Source organism: Puma concolor, chromosome A3 (assembly GCF_028749965.1).
Source record: "Puma concolor isolate L17-30 chromosome A3, mPumCon1.1.hap2, whole genome shotgun sequence".
Lineage (NCBI taxonomy): Eukaryota > Metazoa > Chordata > Mammalia > Carnivora > Felidae > Puma > Puma concolor.
The window spans coordinates 38,214,618-38,230,078 of record NC_141669.1 but is presented as its reverse complement, the minus strand read 5'-3'; the positions used below and the strand labels follow the sequence as shown (position 1 = coordinate 38,230,078).

General features: G+C 40.2%; 1 protein-coding gene across 2 annotated transcripts in view; it reads left to right on the top strand.

Annotated features, from left to right (window-relative positions):
* The first annotated feature begins 97 nt into the window (after positions 1 to 97).
* The window catches only part of CKAP2L (cytoskeleton associated protein 2L), a 31,105-nt gene continuing 15,741 nt past the window's right edge, over positions 98 to 15,461 (top strand). For both annotated transcript variants that reach the window (XM_025927329.2, XM_086700592.1), the window contains exons 1-4: positions 98 to 204; positions 2,151 to 2,217; positions 4,058 to 4,109; positions 12,201 to 13,456. In XM_025927329.2, coding sequence (XP_025783114.2) covers positions 174 to 204; positions 2,151 to 2,217; positions 4,058 to 4,109; positions 12,201 to 13,456 — 1,406 coding nt within the window. In that variant the 5' untranslated portion in view covers positions 98 to 173. The remainder of the gene's footprint in view (positions 205 to 2,150; positions 2,218 to 4,057; positions 4,110 to 12,200; positions 13,457 to 15,461) is intronic.

Here is a 15,461-nt window from a genome sequence, read left to right as displayed (position 1 = left end):
CCAATCAAAGGGCAGAGCCAACCGCAAGGCGTCTATTTCCTTTTGTCCCGCCCTCCCCTGCTTCCGACTGGCGGGTTTCAAACCCACGGGAGCCAATGAGAGCGAGCGGACGCGCTGTGTTCCAGCCGTAGCTCCAGGCGCGGGTTTTGAAGAAAAACTGTCGCGGAGGAGTCATGGTGCCACCGCGACCGTCCGCAGCTGCCGGTGAGTATGACCGTGGACCCCCGCGTCTCCCAGGCGCTCAAGCAAGGGCGGGGAAGAAAGGAGGCCACCAAGTAAGTTATTTTCGCGGATGGAAACATTCGCCTGTCTGCCTCGGTCTCCGCCTGGGTGTTTCCAGTCCAGGGAGAGCTGACGGGAGCCCCGGCCCTGGCCCAGGGTGAGACATCTGGCCGTGGCTAGAGGAGAGTGGATGCGGGGCCAGATGCCTCAGAGGCATCTTGCCAGTAATTCCTGTAGCAGCTCTGCAAGGAGATGTCATTGTCACCTCGTTTAGGTAGAGAACCTGAGGCCCCTTTCCCGGGTCGCACTTCCAGAAGGAAGCCAACCGCTCCTGCCGCGATCCAGATTTGGATCCAGAGCCTGGGCGTGGTCCTCTGTGCTGCGTCCTGAGCTTTGACAGCTACCAAGAGGCTGAGTCTGACCCTAACAGGAGGCACTGGGAGTTGATGGTTAAATTTGCACCGAGAGCTGAGGGCCCTGGGTTCCCTGACCTCTTAAATGTACCTAGTGGCCTTAGCTATCTTTCCAAATACTACTCAGACACCACCTGCTCCCCAGTGCAGACAGTGTTTTGATAGTTTCAGTAATAATACCTGTTGACTGTCTGCTAGGTCCTGGGCACTGACCTAGGTGCTTTACATAATAGCTCTTAAAGTTGGGCATTTCTGTCTCCATTTTTATAGGTCCAGAGGCAGCAAGGTTTGCTAACTTGCTAGAAGTCACAGAGCTGGGTTTCCAACCTGGTCTGTCAGTCCCTGCTCTCTACACTGCCTGGTATGGCGTAAAATGCTTAATTCTCAAAGCTGTCTCCTAGGGAACCATCAGAGCCAGATATCAAAACACACAGCACCGCAGTTTAGATCAAATTAAGAGTAATTTTGCACCCTTATAGCCTTTTTTTGCCATTATTTTTTTTTAATTTCTTTTTAACGTTTATTTATTTTTGAAGGAGAGAAAGGTAGTGTGAGCAGGGGAGGGAGACACAGAATCCAAGGCAGGCTCCAGGCTCTGAGCTGTCAGCACAGAGCCCAACACCGGCCCAAACCCGCAAGCCTTGAGATCATGCATGACCTGAGCCCAAGTTGGAAACTTAAACAACTGAGCCACCCAGGCACCCCTTCTTTTTGCCATTATTAAATTTTAGCCTTTGCAACCACCTATTCCCCTCGCTCAGTCCCTGCCTCTGAAATCCCATAATTCTTTCTTTGACACTTTCTTATGGTACCTAGTTTTTGCCTTACATTGTAATTATTGTTGTGTTTATTTTATCCCCACTACTACACTGAAACTTCTTCAAGACAGAAATACTGAATTTTCATCCCCTCACAAATGCCTTGCTTATTAGGAAGTCAGCCATACAATAGATGTTTTCCATGAACCCCCTAACCTGGCCTATTTTGGCCTGAGGCCCAAAGGAAACCACATAAGGGTTTGTGGGCAAAATTCATCATCCCTGTCAGAAAAAACATAATTAATAAGACCAAGCCTGGTTCACCAGCGCAGGTGAGCCAGTAATAGATTTCTTCATGTAAAGCATAATATGTTGTAGCTGGAACAGTGGCCGTGAGCAAGGGCTCTGACACTGGATAAACCTAGTTTCAGATCCTAGCTTTGCTACATACTGGCTGGGTAACTTTGGGCATATCATTTACCCTCTTTAGATTTCAGAGTGTAAAATACCTAAGAAAATTGTTGTGCGGATTAAAGAAAGCAAGGTAAGTGTGAAGAGCTCAGTGTAGGACGCAGCATACAAATGATGTTGTTGATGTGGACATTAACTTGGAGGCAAACTTACGGGACGAGGGACTTTATCATACATGATCCAAAGCCAAAAGCACTATAGAAAAGTACCATCTTTTAGAAGATAGATGACCTGGTTAAAATCTCCAGCTAAAGTTCTGTTGTTTGTTGGCTTGCCTGTTTTGCAGAAGAGCGGCAGAGAAAGCTCCAGGAGTACCTAGCAGCCAAGGGAAAACTGAAGTGCCAAAACACCAAGTGAGTGTGTCTCACCCAGTTATGCAAGTTTTGTTGCCCTGGTTGCTCATAGCAATTTAAAGCCTTTCAAAACATTGCCCTTTTGTGTGTAGTCTACTCAGACTGCACTGAGATCCTATGATAACTCAGGAAAGGGTATGTTGGTCCAGACATGACAAAAACCCTGGCCAGTATCTAGTACACTGGCAAGACTAAAGCACTATTATTGTGGCAGTCTCTAAAGGGAAGAGGAGAAGGTCCACAGTATTACCTACAGTACTTTTTCTGTCCCTGTCCCTGCTTTTTTTTTTTTTTCCCCTGGGAAAGTGGTTCTCATGAAGGCTAGAAAAGGTCGAAGAGTTGCATGACTGTGGTTCTGTTGTTCCTTGCTAAAGCAGGAGAGCCAGTTATAATCAGTCCTCCATAGCTGCACACCAGCATCCTCCAGCCTGACCTCTGTGGTCATTCTCTTAGCACGTACTCTTGAGGTGGACAGAATAGGACTGTTCACTTTTGTCTTTTGTCAACATCTTGCTACTGTAGTGGTGTTACTAGTCCCTCTTGCTTAGCATTGATATATTCTCCCCCTGGCGTGTTGCTAAATTTTTATTTGGAAATGAATCTTTACAAAGCTAGCTTGGACCCTATATTTTAGTTTCCTTTTACTTTGGGGTTTTAACTCTGTTTCCTCAATTAATTAAATCTGATTCATTTATTCAACAAATACTTATTTAATACCTGTAATGTATCAGTCACTCTTGGTTCTGGAGATCTGGTGCTTAACAAAACAAAGAGGCCCCTGCATCTCCAGGGTTTATGTTCAAGATGGGGGAAACTAACAGCAAGTCGTGATCAAAGTCCCTGTTAGTGTGAATTATTTTTGATCCATGCAGATTGAATCATTCTAAATTCTCCTCTATTTTCCTATGCCTTTTTACATTTTCTGTCTCACTGGCTAGATTTCATATGTGCTCCTGTTTTTTTAGTTGTATCTCTTTTTTCACTTCTGAATATTCATTATCTGAAGACACTTAAACTTTTTTTTTAACTTTTTTTTTTTTTTTAATTTTTATTTTTGAGACAGAGAGAGACAGAGCATGAACGGGGGAGGGGCAGAGAGAGAGGGAGACACAGAATCGGAAACAGGCTCCAGGCTCTGAGCCATCAGCCCAGAGCCCGACGCGGGGCTCGAACTCCCGGACCGCGAGATCGCGACCTGGCTGAAGTCGGACGCTTAACCGACTGCGCCACCCAGGCGCCCCTTGACATTGTATCTCTAGTGCCTGGCACATTGCACTTGTTCAAGGATTGTAGTTCGAATGAACAAGACTATGCAAATATGAAGAAAACACCTACATTTCATTAATCTAGTTAGAATGCTATATTTATGCGTGGAACATCTCTGAAAATGATTACCAAAACATGGGTAAGAGTGGTGTGGTCTGAGGAATAGAATAGTGGGACTAACGAAGGGATAATGAGACTATTGGATATAATTTTGAAATATTTTATTATCTACAGAAATTCCAATGATTTAAAATTCTAATCATAATAAATTTAAAAAAAAAATTTTTTTTAATGTTTATTTTTGAGACAGAGAGACACAGCATGAACAGGGGAGGGTCAGAGAGAGAGGGAGACACAGAATCCAAAGCAGGCTCCAGGCTCTGAGCTGTCAGCACAGAGCCTGACGCAGGGCTTGAACTCACGGACCATGAGATCGTGACCTGAGCCGAAGTCGGACGCTTAACCGACTGAGCCACCCAGGTGCCCCATAATTATAATAAATATTAATTACTATACTTCCCAAGCATTGCTGATCCTTCAGGACTAAGAATTAATCTTATTTTGTCTTTTACAGGCCTTACCTAAAAGCCAAGAATAATTGTCTGAATCCTCCACCTTCTAAATCTGTAAGTAGAAATTAGTCTTTTAAATAATAATCATTTTGGATGATTAATAATAAAAATAACAAAGATGTTTGCAACCTAAAGACTATGTTATGCAAAGATATTTCTCATAAATAAAAGATCAATTTGGTTTAGTAAGAGACAGAACCACTTTTTGAAAAGTACAGCATATTATAGTTCGGCTTTGTTAATCAAAAAAATTCTCAAGTGCACATTGGTCCTCTTAATAACTAACATTAATGGAATATTTACTATGCATCTAGCATTACATTAACTCATTGAGTCCTTACAACCTTATGAGGTAGGTACTTAGTAGCCCCATATTACAGATGAGGGAACTGAGTCACAGAAAGGTTGAGTAACTCCCCAAGGTCACATAGTTATTACATGACAGAGTGAGAACCTGTGATCTTAACCACTTTGGTATGCTGCCATGAAGTTAAATGGCTCTGTAGTCATTAAAAGGGACCATCTTATTGTATCTTCCAAGCTACTTAACAAGATATGCTTCCCAAACAGTTCAATGCTGCTAGATTATGGATAGAATAGTAAAGTATTCTCAAATTTCCAAGGTTTAAATGGGAGAATTTAGCCTTCTGAAAGGCTGCGTATAACATCATTAGACCCTGTGAAGGAAAGAAAATGTATATAAGGCAAAATTGGTTCATCATGATGTGAACAGTTGGGAGTCACTGGGTTAGACTTCTCCTTCATGCAAATTGAATTAGTGTAGCATGCAAATCTTAAAGGAAAAACAAAACAAAACAAAAAACCTCATTCAGAGTTCCCAGAGGCTTCTCTAGAAGCTGACAATACTGTATACCTAACTATCTTTTTTACCCAGTTGTGAAGATAAAAATTAAGTGGGAAAGGCAATTATGAAATAGGAGAAGCTAAAAGGACTAGGCAAATAATAGTCATCATGACAATTGTATAATGCCTTACAATTTATAAAACATGTTTATACCTAATTGTAATAGCTAACATTTGAGTGCTTATTATCCAGATACTGGGCAAGATACTTTATACACAACATCGTAATTAATAATCAAAGCAACCCTATAAGAAAGGTGGCCTTATGATTTAATGTCCATTTACCTTTGAGAGTAAAAGGAGGTACTGTTATGTTGGGCCAACAGCCATAAATAAAAACTATCTTGTGAAAAACAGGACGTTGTGACACCCTTCCCAGAAGATACATATCATTATTGTTATTCTCATTTTACAAATGAGAGGACTGAGGCTCAAGGAGATTGAGTACTTTGCCAAAAGTATATAACCGGTAAGAGTCAGACTTAAGACTTGAACAAAGTTTTTCCGGCACACTCTTACTGCAGTGCTTCTACTTAAATAAACACACGAGGTTTTTCATTTTCTGTTCGTCTCTGGCAGTTCTAACATATTGAACCAAGATTTGAAAGGATTCCTTGGAGCCATGCTCTTAAATTTACTGAGAAATAGTAATGTATAATTGTTAAAAACTGCCTACGTCCAAATGCTAACTCCTTCATTTTCCAGCTAAATGACCTTGGGCAAATTATTGAACTTTATCTGTAAAATGGAAATAATAGGAGATATCTCATAGAGTTGTTTGAAGGGACTGAGTTAGTATACATTGAAATACATTTAGAGGGGCGCCTGGGTGGCGCAGTCAGTTAAGCTTCCGACTTCAGCCAGGTCACGATCTCACGGTCCGTGAGTTCGAGCCCCGCGTCGGGCTCTGGGCTGATGGCTCAGAGCCTGGAGCCTGTTTCCGATTCTGTGTCTCCCTCTCTCTCTGCCCTTCCCCCATTCATGCTCTGTCTCTCTCTGTCCCAAAAATAAATAAAAACGTTGGAAAAAAAAAAAAAAGAAATACATTTAGAAATGTCTACAGACTGGGATATATGTTCCTCTGGAGGTACATAAAGTATCTCCAATGGGTTCACAGTTTAACAGAATCAGCTTCCAGGTCCTCAACTTCCATATACACTTTTGCCTAAAATTGATTTGTAGAATGTGCCTCACATACAGTTGCTCCTTTCCCACCTCCCTTGTCAATATCATCCTTCTACCATTTTTCAGTTCTTTCTTTCTCTGCTGTTTTAGACAAACCACTCACCCTTCATCCCTGATCTCAATATGATGCTTTGCCCTGAGATGGGAATGCCTACAGAGTACAACGTCAAGGGACAATAGTGAAATAATGGTGTCGATGTTGAGAAAGTCTTTTTCAATTCAGGTGGCTTCCAGTTTTTTGCACTCAACATTGTCATCTAGTAGAACATTAAAAATAATTTTTTGCTGAGAGATCACTGTGATTTTTAGCATATGCCTCTAGATGAGTTCAAAGAATTGACTACTACTTACTGGCTGTGACAAAACATCTTCTATTCTCATGAACTTATTTTTTAAATTTTAATTCCAGTATAGTTAATATACAGTGTTAAATTAGTTTCAGGTATGCAATATAGTGATTCAGCCATTCTATATATTACTCAGTGCTCATTAAGCCAAGTGTACTCTTAATCTTCACCTATTTCACCCATTCCCTCCTTACACCGTCCTCCCTTCATTAACTGTCTGTTTGCTGTCTGTAGTTAAGAGTCTGTTTTTTTTTGGTTTGTCTTTTTTTTTCCTTTGTTTTGTTTCTTAAATTCCACATATGAGTGAAATCAGATGGCATTTGTCTTTCTCTGACTGACTTATTTTGTTTAGCATTATACTCTCTAGATCCATCCATGTTGCAAATGGCAAGATCTCTTTCTTTTTTATGGCTGCATTATATTTATATACACTTCTTTATCCATTCATCTATTGATGGACACTGGACTGCTTCCATAATTTGGCTTTGGAATTTATGCTGCAATAAACATAGGGGTGCATATATCCTATTGAGTTAGTGGTTTCATATTCTTTGAGTAAATACCCAGTTGTGTGATTACTGGATCATATGGTAATTCTATTTTTAATTTTTTGAGGAACCTCCATACTGACTTCCACAGTGGCTGCACCAGTTTGCATTCCCACCAACAGTGTATGAAGTTTCCTTTCTTTCCACGTCCTCACCAACACTTGTTGTTTGTTGTGTTTTGTTTTGTTTTGTTTTGTTTTATGTTAGCCATTCTGACAGGTTGAGATGATATCTCACTGTGGCTTTGATTTGCATTTCCCTGATGATGAGTGATATTGAACATCTTTTCATGTGTCTGTTGGCCATGTGTCTTCTTTGGAGAAATGTCTGTTCATACCTTCTGCCCGTTTTTTTAATTGGAATATTTGTTTTTTGATGTTGAGTTGTAAATGTTCTTTATGTATTCTGGATACTAACCCATCTACTTAGTAATGTGAACAAATTTTCTCAATGTTTTTATTTAAAAAGAAAAAGGAATAAAATTGATGCAGACCTCTGTCTCATTCCAGCAACAAATGTCTCCCAATGAATACATAAACTAATTATAGGGATGGGGAGCTCCAACCAACTCATTAAGAGATACATTTCTATTTCTTTATGAAAAAATATTTTCCTTTTCATGTTTAATGATTAGTGATCAGGGTGCCTGGGTGAGTCAGTTGAGGGTCTGACTCTTGGTTTCAGCTCACGTCTTGATCTCATGGTTGTGAGTTCAAGCCCCACATTGGACTCTGTGCTGACAGCATGAAGCTTGCTTGGGATTCTCCATCTCCCTCTCTCTCTCTGCCCCTCCCTGACACACGCTCTCTCTCTCTCTTTCTCTCTTAAAATAAATAAACTTTTAAAAAATAATAATAGGGGCGCCTGGGTGGCGCAGTCGGTTAGGCGTCCGACTTCAGCCAGGTCACGATCTCGCGGTCCGTGAGTTCGAGCCCCGCGTCAGGCTCTGGGCTGATGGCTCGGAGCCTGGAGCCTGTTTCCGATTCTGTGTCTCCCTCTCTCTCTGCCCCTCCCCCGTTCATGCTCTGTCTCTCTCTGTCCCAAAAATAAAAAAAATTAAAAAAAAAAAAACATTTAAAAAATAATAATAATAATTAGTGGTCAAAATCAGTAACATTTATCTTCTTTTGCTGAATTATTTCTAGTTATGGCAAATACAGATAAGATAAATTTATAAACATATGCATATTTGTTGAGAAGTATGATAGGGTAATGAACTATAATGAACTATATACTGCCAAGCACAAAAATCTAGGAAAGAAATTTTGTGGTGAACTGGAATGAACATATACCAAGAGAATAAAGGAAACGTGTCACATTTTCAATTTTAAAGAAGTATGTGTTTGTACAATTTTTTAAAGGGATTATAGTATCAAATTTCATTTTATCTTAAGATGTCAATATTGACAGTGTGCCTGAAATTGCATCTTTTGCAACTATTTAAACTAATGATGAAAAACTTTAGATGTTAACTCTAAAAAGTATGAAAGGGTACAGAGTTTGTCAAAATTATTTTGGGGGGCACCTGGGTGGCTCGGTCGGTTGGGCGTCCGACTTCGGCTCAGGTCACGATCTCACGGTCAGTGAGTTCGAGCCCCGCATCGGGCTCTGTGCTGACAGCTCAGAGCCTGGAGCCTGTTTCAGATTCTGTGTCTCCCTCTCTCTCTGCCTCTCCCCTGTTCATGCTCTGTCTCTCTCTGTCTCAAAAATAAATTAACATTAAAAAAAATTTTTTTTTAATTATTTTGGGCATGTATGAACAAAAATGCTTGAAAAACACTGATGAGATAAGCTCTACAATTTCTCCCAGCCCTACGATAGCCCTTATTTCATCATATCATCATTTTTTGTGCGTGTATCTTTTCTATTAGCACTCCTCAGGGACAGGTGTCTTCTCTTCTCATCTTTGCGTCCCCTTAGAGTCTGGCACTGTGCCTAGTATACATTCAGTAAGTCTGTCTTGATTTAAACCCTTGTCATATATTGTATGTTGTATATTTTCTCCCTCCCCTGGCTTCATATGTCCAGAATAAAGTGACCAAATTCAATTTGAATCAATTGTTCCTTCTTGTACATTCTTTAATTTTTTTATCATTTTGATCCATCAATTCTGAGGTAAGTTGTCAGAGACCAGGAGTTAAGAGACTGAAGTTCTAGCTCCAGCACTGCCTCTAACACCCTGCCTGACCTTGGGCAACTCACTTTCCCTCTCAAGTGAAGGGGCTCAACTTAATGATCTCTAAAATTCCAACCTTGGGGGCACCTGGCTGGCTCAGTCGGTAGAACATGATACTCTTGATGTCAGGGTTATAGGTTCAAGCCTTATAGTGGGTGCAGAGACAACCTAAAAATAAAATCTTAAAAATAATAATAATAAAGTAAAATTCTGACCTTAATGGTCTGTATTTGCATACTGATTGCTGGCTCTTCTGTCAGCCAGATGACTCTTCTAAGCCTAGGTTTTCTCTCAATGTAGTACTTAAAACTGCAGACCAGTTCTACCACTTACAATAAATTAGCAAGGCCAAGCTAATCTAAAATAAAGATATAAAAACTGAACAAAAGAGAAAATACTTGCAAGTCATATATATGATAAGGACCTACTATCCAGGATATATAACAAACTCTTGCAGCTCAACAATTAAAAAACAACCCAACTTTAAAATGGACAAAGGATTATCATAATAATAATCATAATAATAATAACATGGACAAAAGATCCGAATGGACATTTCTCCAAAGAAGATATACAAATGGCCAATAAGGACATGAAAAGATGCTCCATATCATTACCATGAGGGAAATGCAAATAAAAACCACAATGAAATACCACTGCATACTTACTAGGATGGGCATAAATCAAAAAAGGCATAACAAGGATTAGGCAGGATGTGGAGACATTAGAACCCTTATACAATGTTAGTGGAATGTAAAATGCGACAGCCACTTTGGAAAACAGCTTAGAAGTTCCTCAGAAGTTAAACACAGGAGTTACCATAGGACCCAGCAATTTCATTCCTAGGTATATACCCAAGAGAATTGAAAACACATGTTCACACAAAAGCTTATAACAAATGTTGATAGCAACATTTTTTTATAATAAATAAACTGTAAAAAAAAATTTTTTTAAATAAATAATAAAGTTTATTATTGAAAAATAAAGTGGCAAAGACTGATACATCCTACAATATGGGTAAGTCCCAAAAACATTATGCTAAGTGAAAGAAGCCAGAAACAAAAGGCCACATGTTGTATGATCCCATTACACGAAATGTCCAAAATAGGCAAATCTATAGAAACAGAAAGGAGATTTTAGTGTTTGCCAGTTTGTAGGGAGAGGGAAATGAGGAGTGACTTTTAACAGGTATAGGATTTCTTTCTGGGGTAATGAAAATATTCTGGAACTAGACAGTGATGATGGTTATACAGCCTGGTGAATATACTAAAACCCACTGAATTATACACTTTAAAATGGTGAATTCTAGGATCACCTGGGTGGCTCAGTCAATCGAGTGTCCAACTCTCAATTTCAGCTCAGGTTATGATCCCAGTATCATGGAATCAAGCCCCACATCAGGCTCCGTGCTGAGCGTGGAGCCTGCTTAAGATCCTCTCTCTCTCCCTCTGCTCTTTTTCCCCTCACTTGCACTCTCAAACAAATGAATGAATGAATGAATGAATGAATGAATGAATAAATAAATAAAAATGATGAATTCTAGGGGATGCAAATTATATCTCAATTAAAAAAAGAGAACAACTAAGGAATAGCATATGTTTGGAAACATTGATACCATATCCCTGCCTCTTCAGTAAGCAATAATGGAGAGATCAGGGGTGGATGTAATTGTTGGGGCTCAAGGAGTAACCCAGCTGTAGCCATGTGCATATACCATCCATCTCTCTGGCTCCCACTTCCAACCCTCCCCTATTTCACCCCAGCAACACTGCCCTACACATACCATTCTAGAGTAATGGTATGAGTGGTATGAATGGTATGAGTGGTATGATGGTATGAGTAACATCTCTTTGCCCTTAATGCCACATGGTTCTGGTTACAGACTTTCTTTACACACTCACAAAGTTCACATAGTAATTCTCAACAATATTACCAAATCAAAAATAAAGAGTGGTAACTCTATCACTCCCATATCTTCCCCTAGAGAAGTATAATCTACAAATCTCTGCCAAATTCTCCTTTCTGAATACTTGTTTTCAATGCAAATGCTCTAGAATCCACAGTGGCTTGCTCCTATTATCTATCATATCAATTCTTTAATTTTTTTTTTACATTCATTTAGTTTTGAGAGACAGAGAGAGACAGAGCACAAGTGGGAGAGGAGCAGAGAGAGAATGAGAAACAAAATCCAAAGCAGGCTCCAGACTCTGAGCTGTTAGCACAGAGCCCAGAGTGGGGCTCGAACTTAACAAACCATGAGATCACGACCCGAGCCGAAGTTGGACATTTAACCAACTAAGCCACCCAGGCGCCCCTACCATATCAATTCTAAACTCCCCTCCCTTGTTTTTGAAGTTCTCTATAATCTATCCCTGCCTTTCTTATCCAAGATTAAATCACATGGCTGAAACATTTACTTGTTAATAATGTAGAATCTAACCTTAAAACCCTGTCCTGACTTTACAAATATGACTTTCTACTGAGATATTAGATTTAATTGAAAACTGTTCCAAAGTGTCTCCGGCCTCCCAGCATCTACCACTTACCTATCCTTGCCACTGATATCCAGGGACAAAACAAAGGTTCTTGAGTTACACTGTGACCTTTACAAAGGTAATGTTGTGTAAAAAAAGTATAGCAATACACTCTACTACTAGGAGGAAGTTGAGAGACACCCTAACATAAGTTTATTATGTATGTATTTTTCCAGAGTCCCTAGAAGGACACTTCATTTGAGACATAATGAGCATCCAGCAAGTACTTGTTCAATTGAGGCAAATTTGTTTTTTAAACAGCAATTTTTGTATGTTCACTGCATCTCTGCTTAATTCTATCAAGCTAAAATATTCTGATATATTTCTAATAGGAGTTCAAATTATAAAGATCATCTATTAGCAAGACTTTATTTCCCAGATTCGGCTTTCTTCAATGAAATTCTAAGTAAAATAACTATTTTTTTTTATTTTAAAAGCAATGAACTATTGTTATAAAATTTACTTTTTGGTATTTCTCTTTGTCTTTTTAGACTATTGTACCCAAAAAGAATGTTACCAATTATGTTGCTTTGCCTGTCAAAGCTACAAGACCCATCAGCGCTGAACTCCAGCCCCGACCTGCCAAAGGCCCAGGATCCCAGAAGCCAAAGTTGGAGCCACCAAAACTTCTGGGCAAAAGGCTGACTTCAGGATGTGTTTCTTCTAACTTAAACCGTAAGCCTTCCAGCAATCGTCAACAACACCATGAAGAGGGATCATCCACTACTGGCGAACTGCCTACAGAAACTATGGGGTCACTTAATATACAGGAACTGAAAACTGCAAAGCAGCAGGTAGCAGATCAAGGAAATACTAAGTGTACAGACTCTGTGGACTGTAACCATGTTGAAAATGAATCCTTAGATAGCTTTCTAAAAGAGATAAACAAAGAAAACTTGCCCCAAACCTTACTAGACTCTGAAAGGAAGTCAAATCCTGAATTATGGACAATATGTAAGCCAAAGACTAAGTCTTATAATCAAACCAAGAGCAGTTTGGCTCCTAAACAAGCCTTGGGCAAAAGTTCTGGGAATAGTGCTTTTCTGAAAGACCGAGTTAATAAACAATTTGTTGGAAAAACACAAATTAGGATTCCACCAGTAAAGTCACAGCAACTCTCTAGAGGAACAAACCTTGCAAGACCAGGAGAAAAACTCCCAAAGACGGCTCCCTATCACTACGTTCAGACCCTTAGTAGGACTCAAGCATCAAGGAAACCAGTGGTCAAGGACATAAAGGATATAAAGGTTAATAGGGGTAAATACGAAAGACCAAATGAAACTAAGGTACAGTCACACACTGTTACTGAACAGAAAGTAAAACAAACCAAACCCCGGACATGCCCTAGTGTGCTTCCGGGAGGCTGTAACAACAGACATCCAAACACTAGGCAAGATCAGAAATCCACTCAACCTTGTTGTAGACCTCGGACATCATGTGCACTACAAAAATCAAAAGCCATAAGCCAAAGGCCTAATTTGATAGTTGGCAGTTTCAATTCAGTCGTTCCAAGCACCCCTAACATAACAGCAAATGGAACCAATGGGAATAGATGCAGCAACAGCTGTCAACAAAAAGCACAGATTTTGGACACCAAGTTGAAAAAGACTCTTCCCCAGAACCATTTTCTCAATAAGACAGCTCCCAAAACTCAAGCTGGTAACAAAACCATACATGGAGGAAGAGTCCCAAATGGGACCCAAACTAATCCAAATATTAAGAAGAAGATCACAGCAGAGGACCGAAGGTACTTTGCTTTATGTCCACGATTTTGCAGTTTTAGATGATTAAGCATATTGACCATCAGGAATACTCAGTCAGGACATAGGCCATAAATAATGGCTTCTGAGTAATTTTTAGTTACAACCCTATAAAAAAGATGGTATAAAAAACCACCCTATAAAAAAGGGTGGTATATACAGGTGTTATAAATTATTCTCTGTAATTTTTTGGATACTTGAAAATAATTTATTTTTTAAAAAGGTATTGAAACAAAATGGTTGAATAAGAAATAGGAGTTGCAGGGGCACCTGGGTGGCTCAGTTGGTTAAACCTCCAACTTCGGCTCAGGTCAGGATCTGATGGTCCATGGGTTCAAGCCCCGCATCAGGCTCTGTGCTGACAGCTCAGAGCCTGGAGCCTGCTTTGGATGCTGTGTCTCCCTCTCTCTCTGCCCCTCCCCCATCACACTCTGTCTCTCAAAAATAAACATTTTTTTTTTAATTTTTTTTAACTTTATTTTTTTGACAGAGAGAGACAGAGCATGAATGGGGGAGGGTCAGAGAGAGGGAGACACAGAATCCGAAACAGGCTCCAGGCTCTGAGCTATTAGCACAGAGCCCGACACGGGGCTCGAACTCACGGACCACGAGATCATGACCTGAGCTGAAGTCGGCCGCTTAACCGACTGAGCCACCCAGGCGCCCCAAAAATAAACATTAAAAAATTAAAAATTTAAAAAAAAAGAAAGAAAGAAAGAAATAGGAATTGCAGATGTAGCCTACTCAACAAGTAGCCTGCAGGGACTGAACAACAATAGAAGAGGGCAAAATAGGAGGAGCCTGAATAGTGAGTTTACAGAGCTAGGAAGTGGGGAGTTGGTAGTCCCTTCTGAAGCAGACCAGTGGTTAAATCCAGGAAAGTTATCAGGGAAGAAGGAACAGGAAACTTCCATGAGTGTGAGCAGGCCAAGTTTTGGAAAGTAAGCTAAGACAAAGAAGAAAATCAGTTCACATACAGAAATCAGTATCTCTGGGTGCTGGGGGTTAACATCAACATGCATGATGCTTGAAACCAAGCCAAAGGATTTCACACTTCCTGCCCAGGACCAGACATAGTATCATAATGTGGTGACCCTCCCAGGAGAAGCACCTATGTATTGGAGTACACTTCAACTTGGTTGGAGTAGAAAATAGGGAGATTCCTGACTGACAAGGGTGAAAAGAACATGTAAAATTAGATGGTAGCCAAAGAGTACAGCAGGGTAAAGTGAGGGCAGGATCTGTTCTCTGAATACAGCCCCGAACACCACCAACAAGCTCTCTGCCCTCCTGAAGAGACAGAAAATAAACAGCTTAATTTAGGATGATGCGATTGAGAGAGTGAGACTGGGCTGACTTCTTTAGATAGAAGAGAAGGGTTAAGGAGGTACTTTTCAACAATGACGTCTGGTCTAGGAAAAGGATAGTGACAAAAAGAAGAAGGATGACCCTTCTAAGCGAAAAGAAAACTGAGTACAAAGACCCCAAGCTGGTGAATGAGGAAGTCAGGGTCCCTCCCATGCAGCTCGTAGTCTAGACCAGACAATAGATGATGGGTCTTAAGACAGTGTGTGGAATGCTGACCACATTTGATTATACAAGAGGAATCTGTGGAGAGCGATAGATCACTCACTCATTGCTGGAGTGTTCCTTGAGCACCTACCATGTGCTGGGCATTGGGAAATACAGTGGTGACTACACAGTCACAAGTCTACCTTAATGGAGCTTTTTCTCTGATGTATCTATGGAAAGTGCTAAAATAATAAAATCATAGCATTGAGGTCCTGGGAATAAGTTGACTTTAGAAAAGGTAAGTTCCCTGTTCATTCATGATTGGGAGGAAGGCTGAGATTGGAAGAATGCCAGGAGCATAAGGGAAGCACATGCCAAACATCTCAGCTTCTGTCATTAAGTAGGTGGTTTGCATGTAGGTGAAGCGGGGCAGTTGGAGCTGAAACAAGCACTATGAATTGTGCTCTGGAGTCAAGGAAA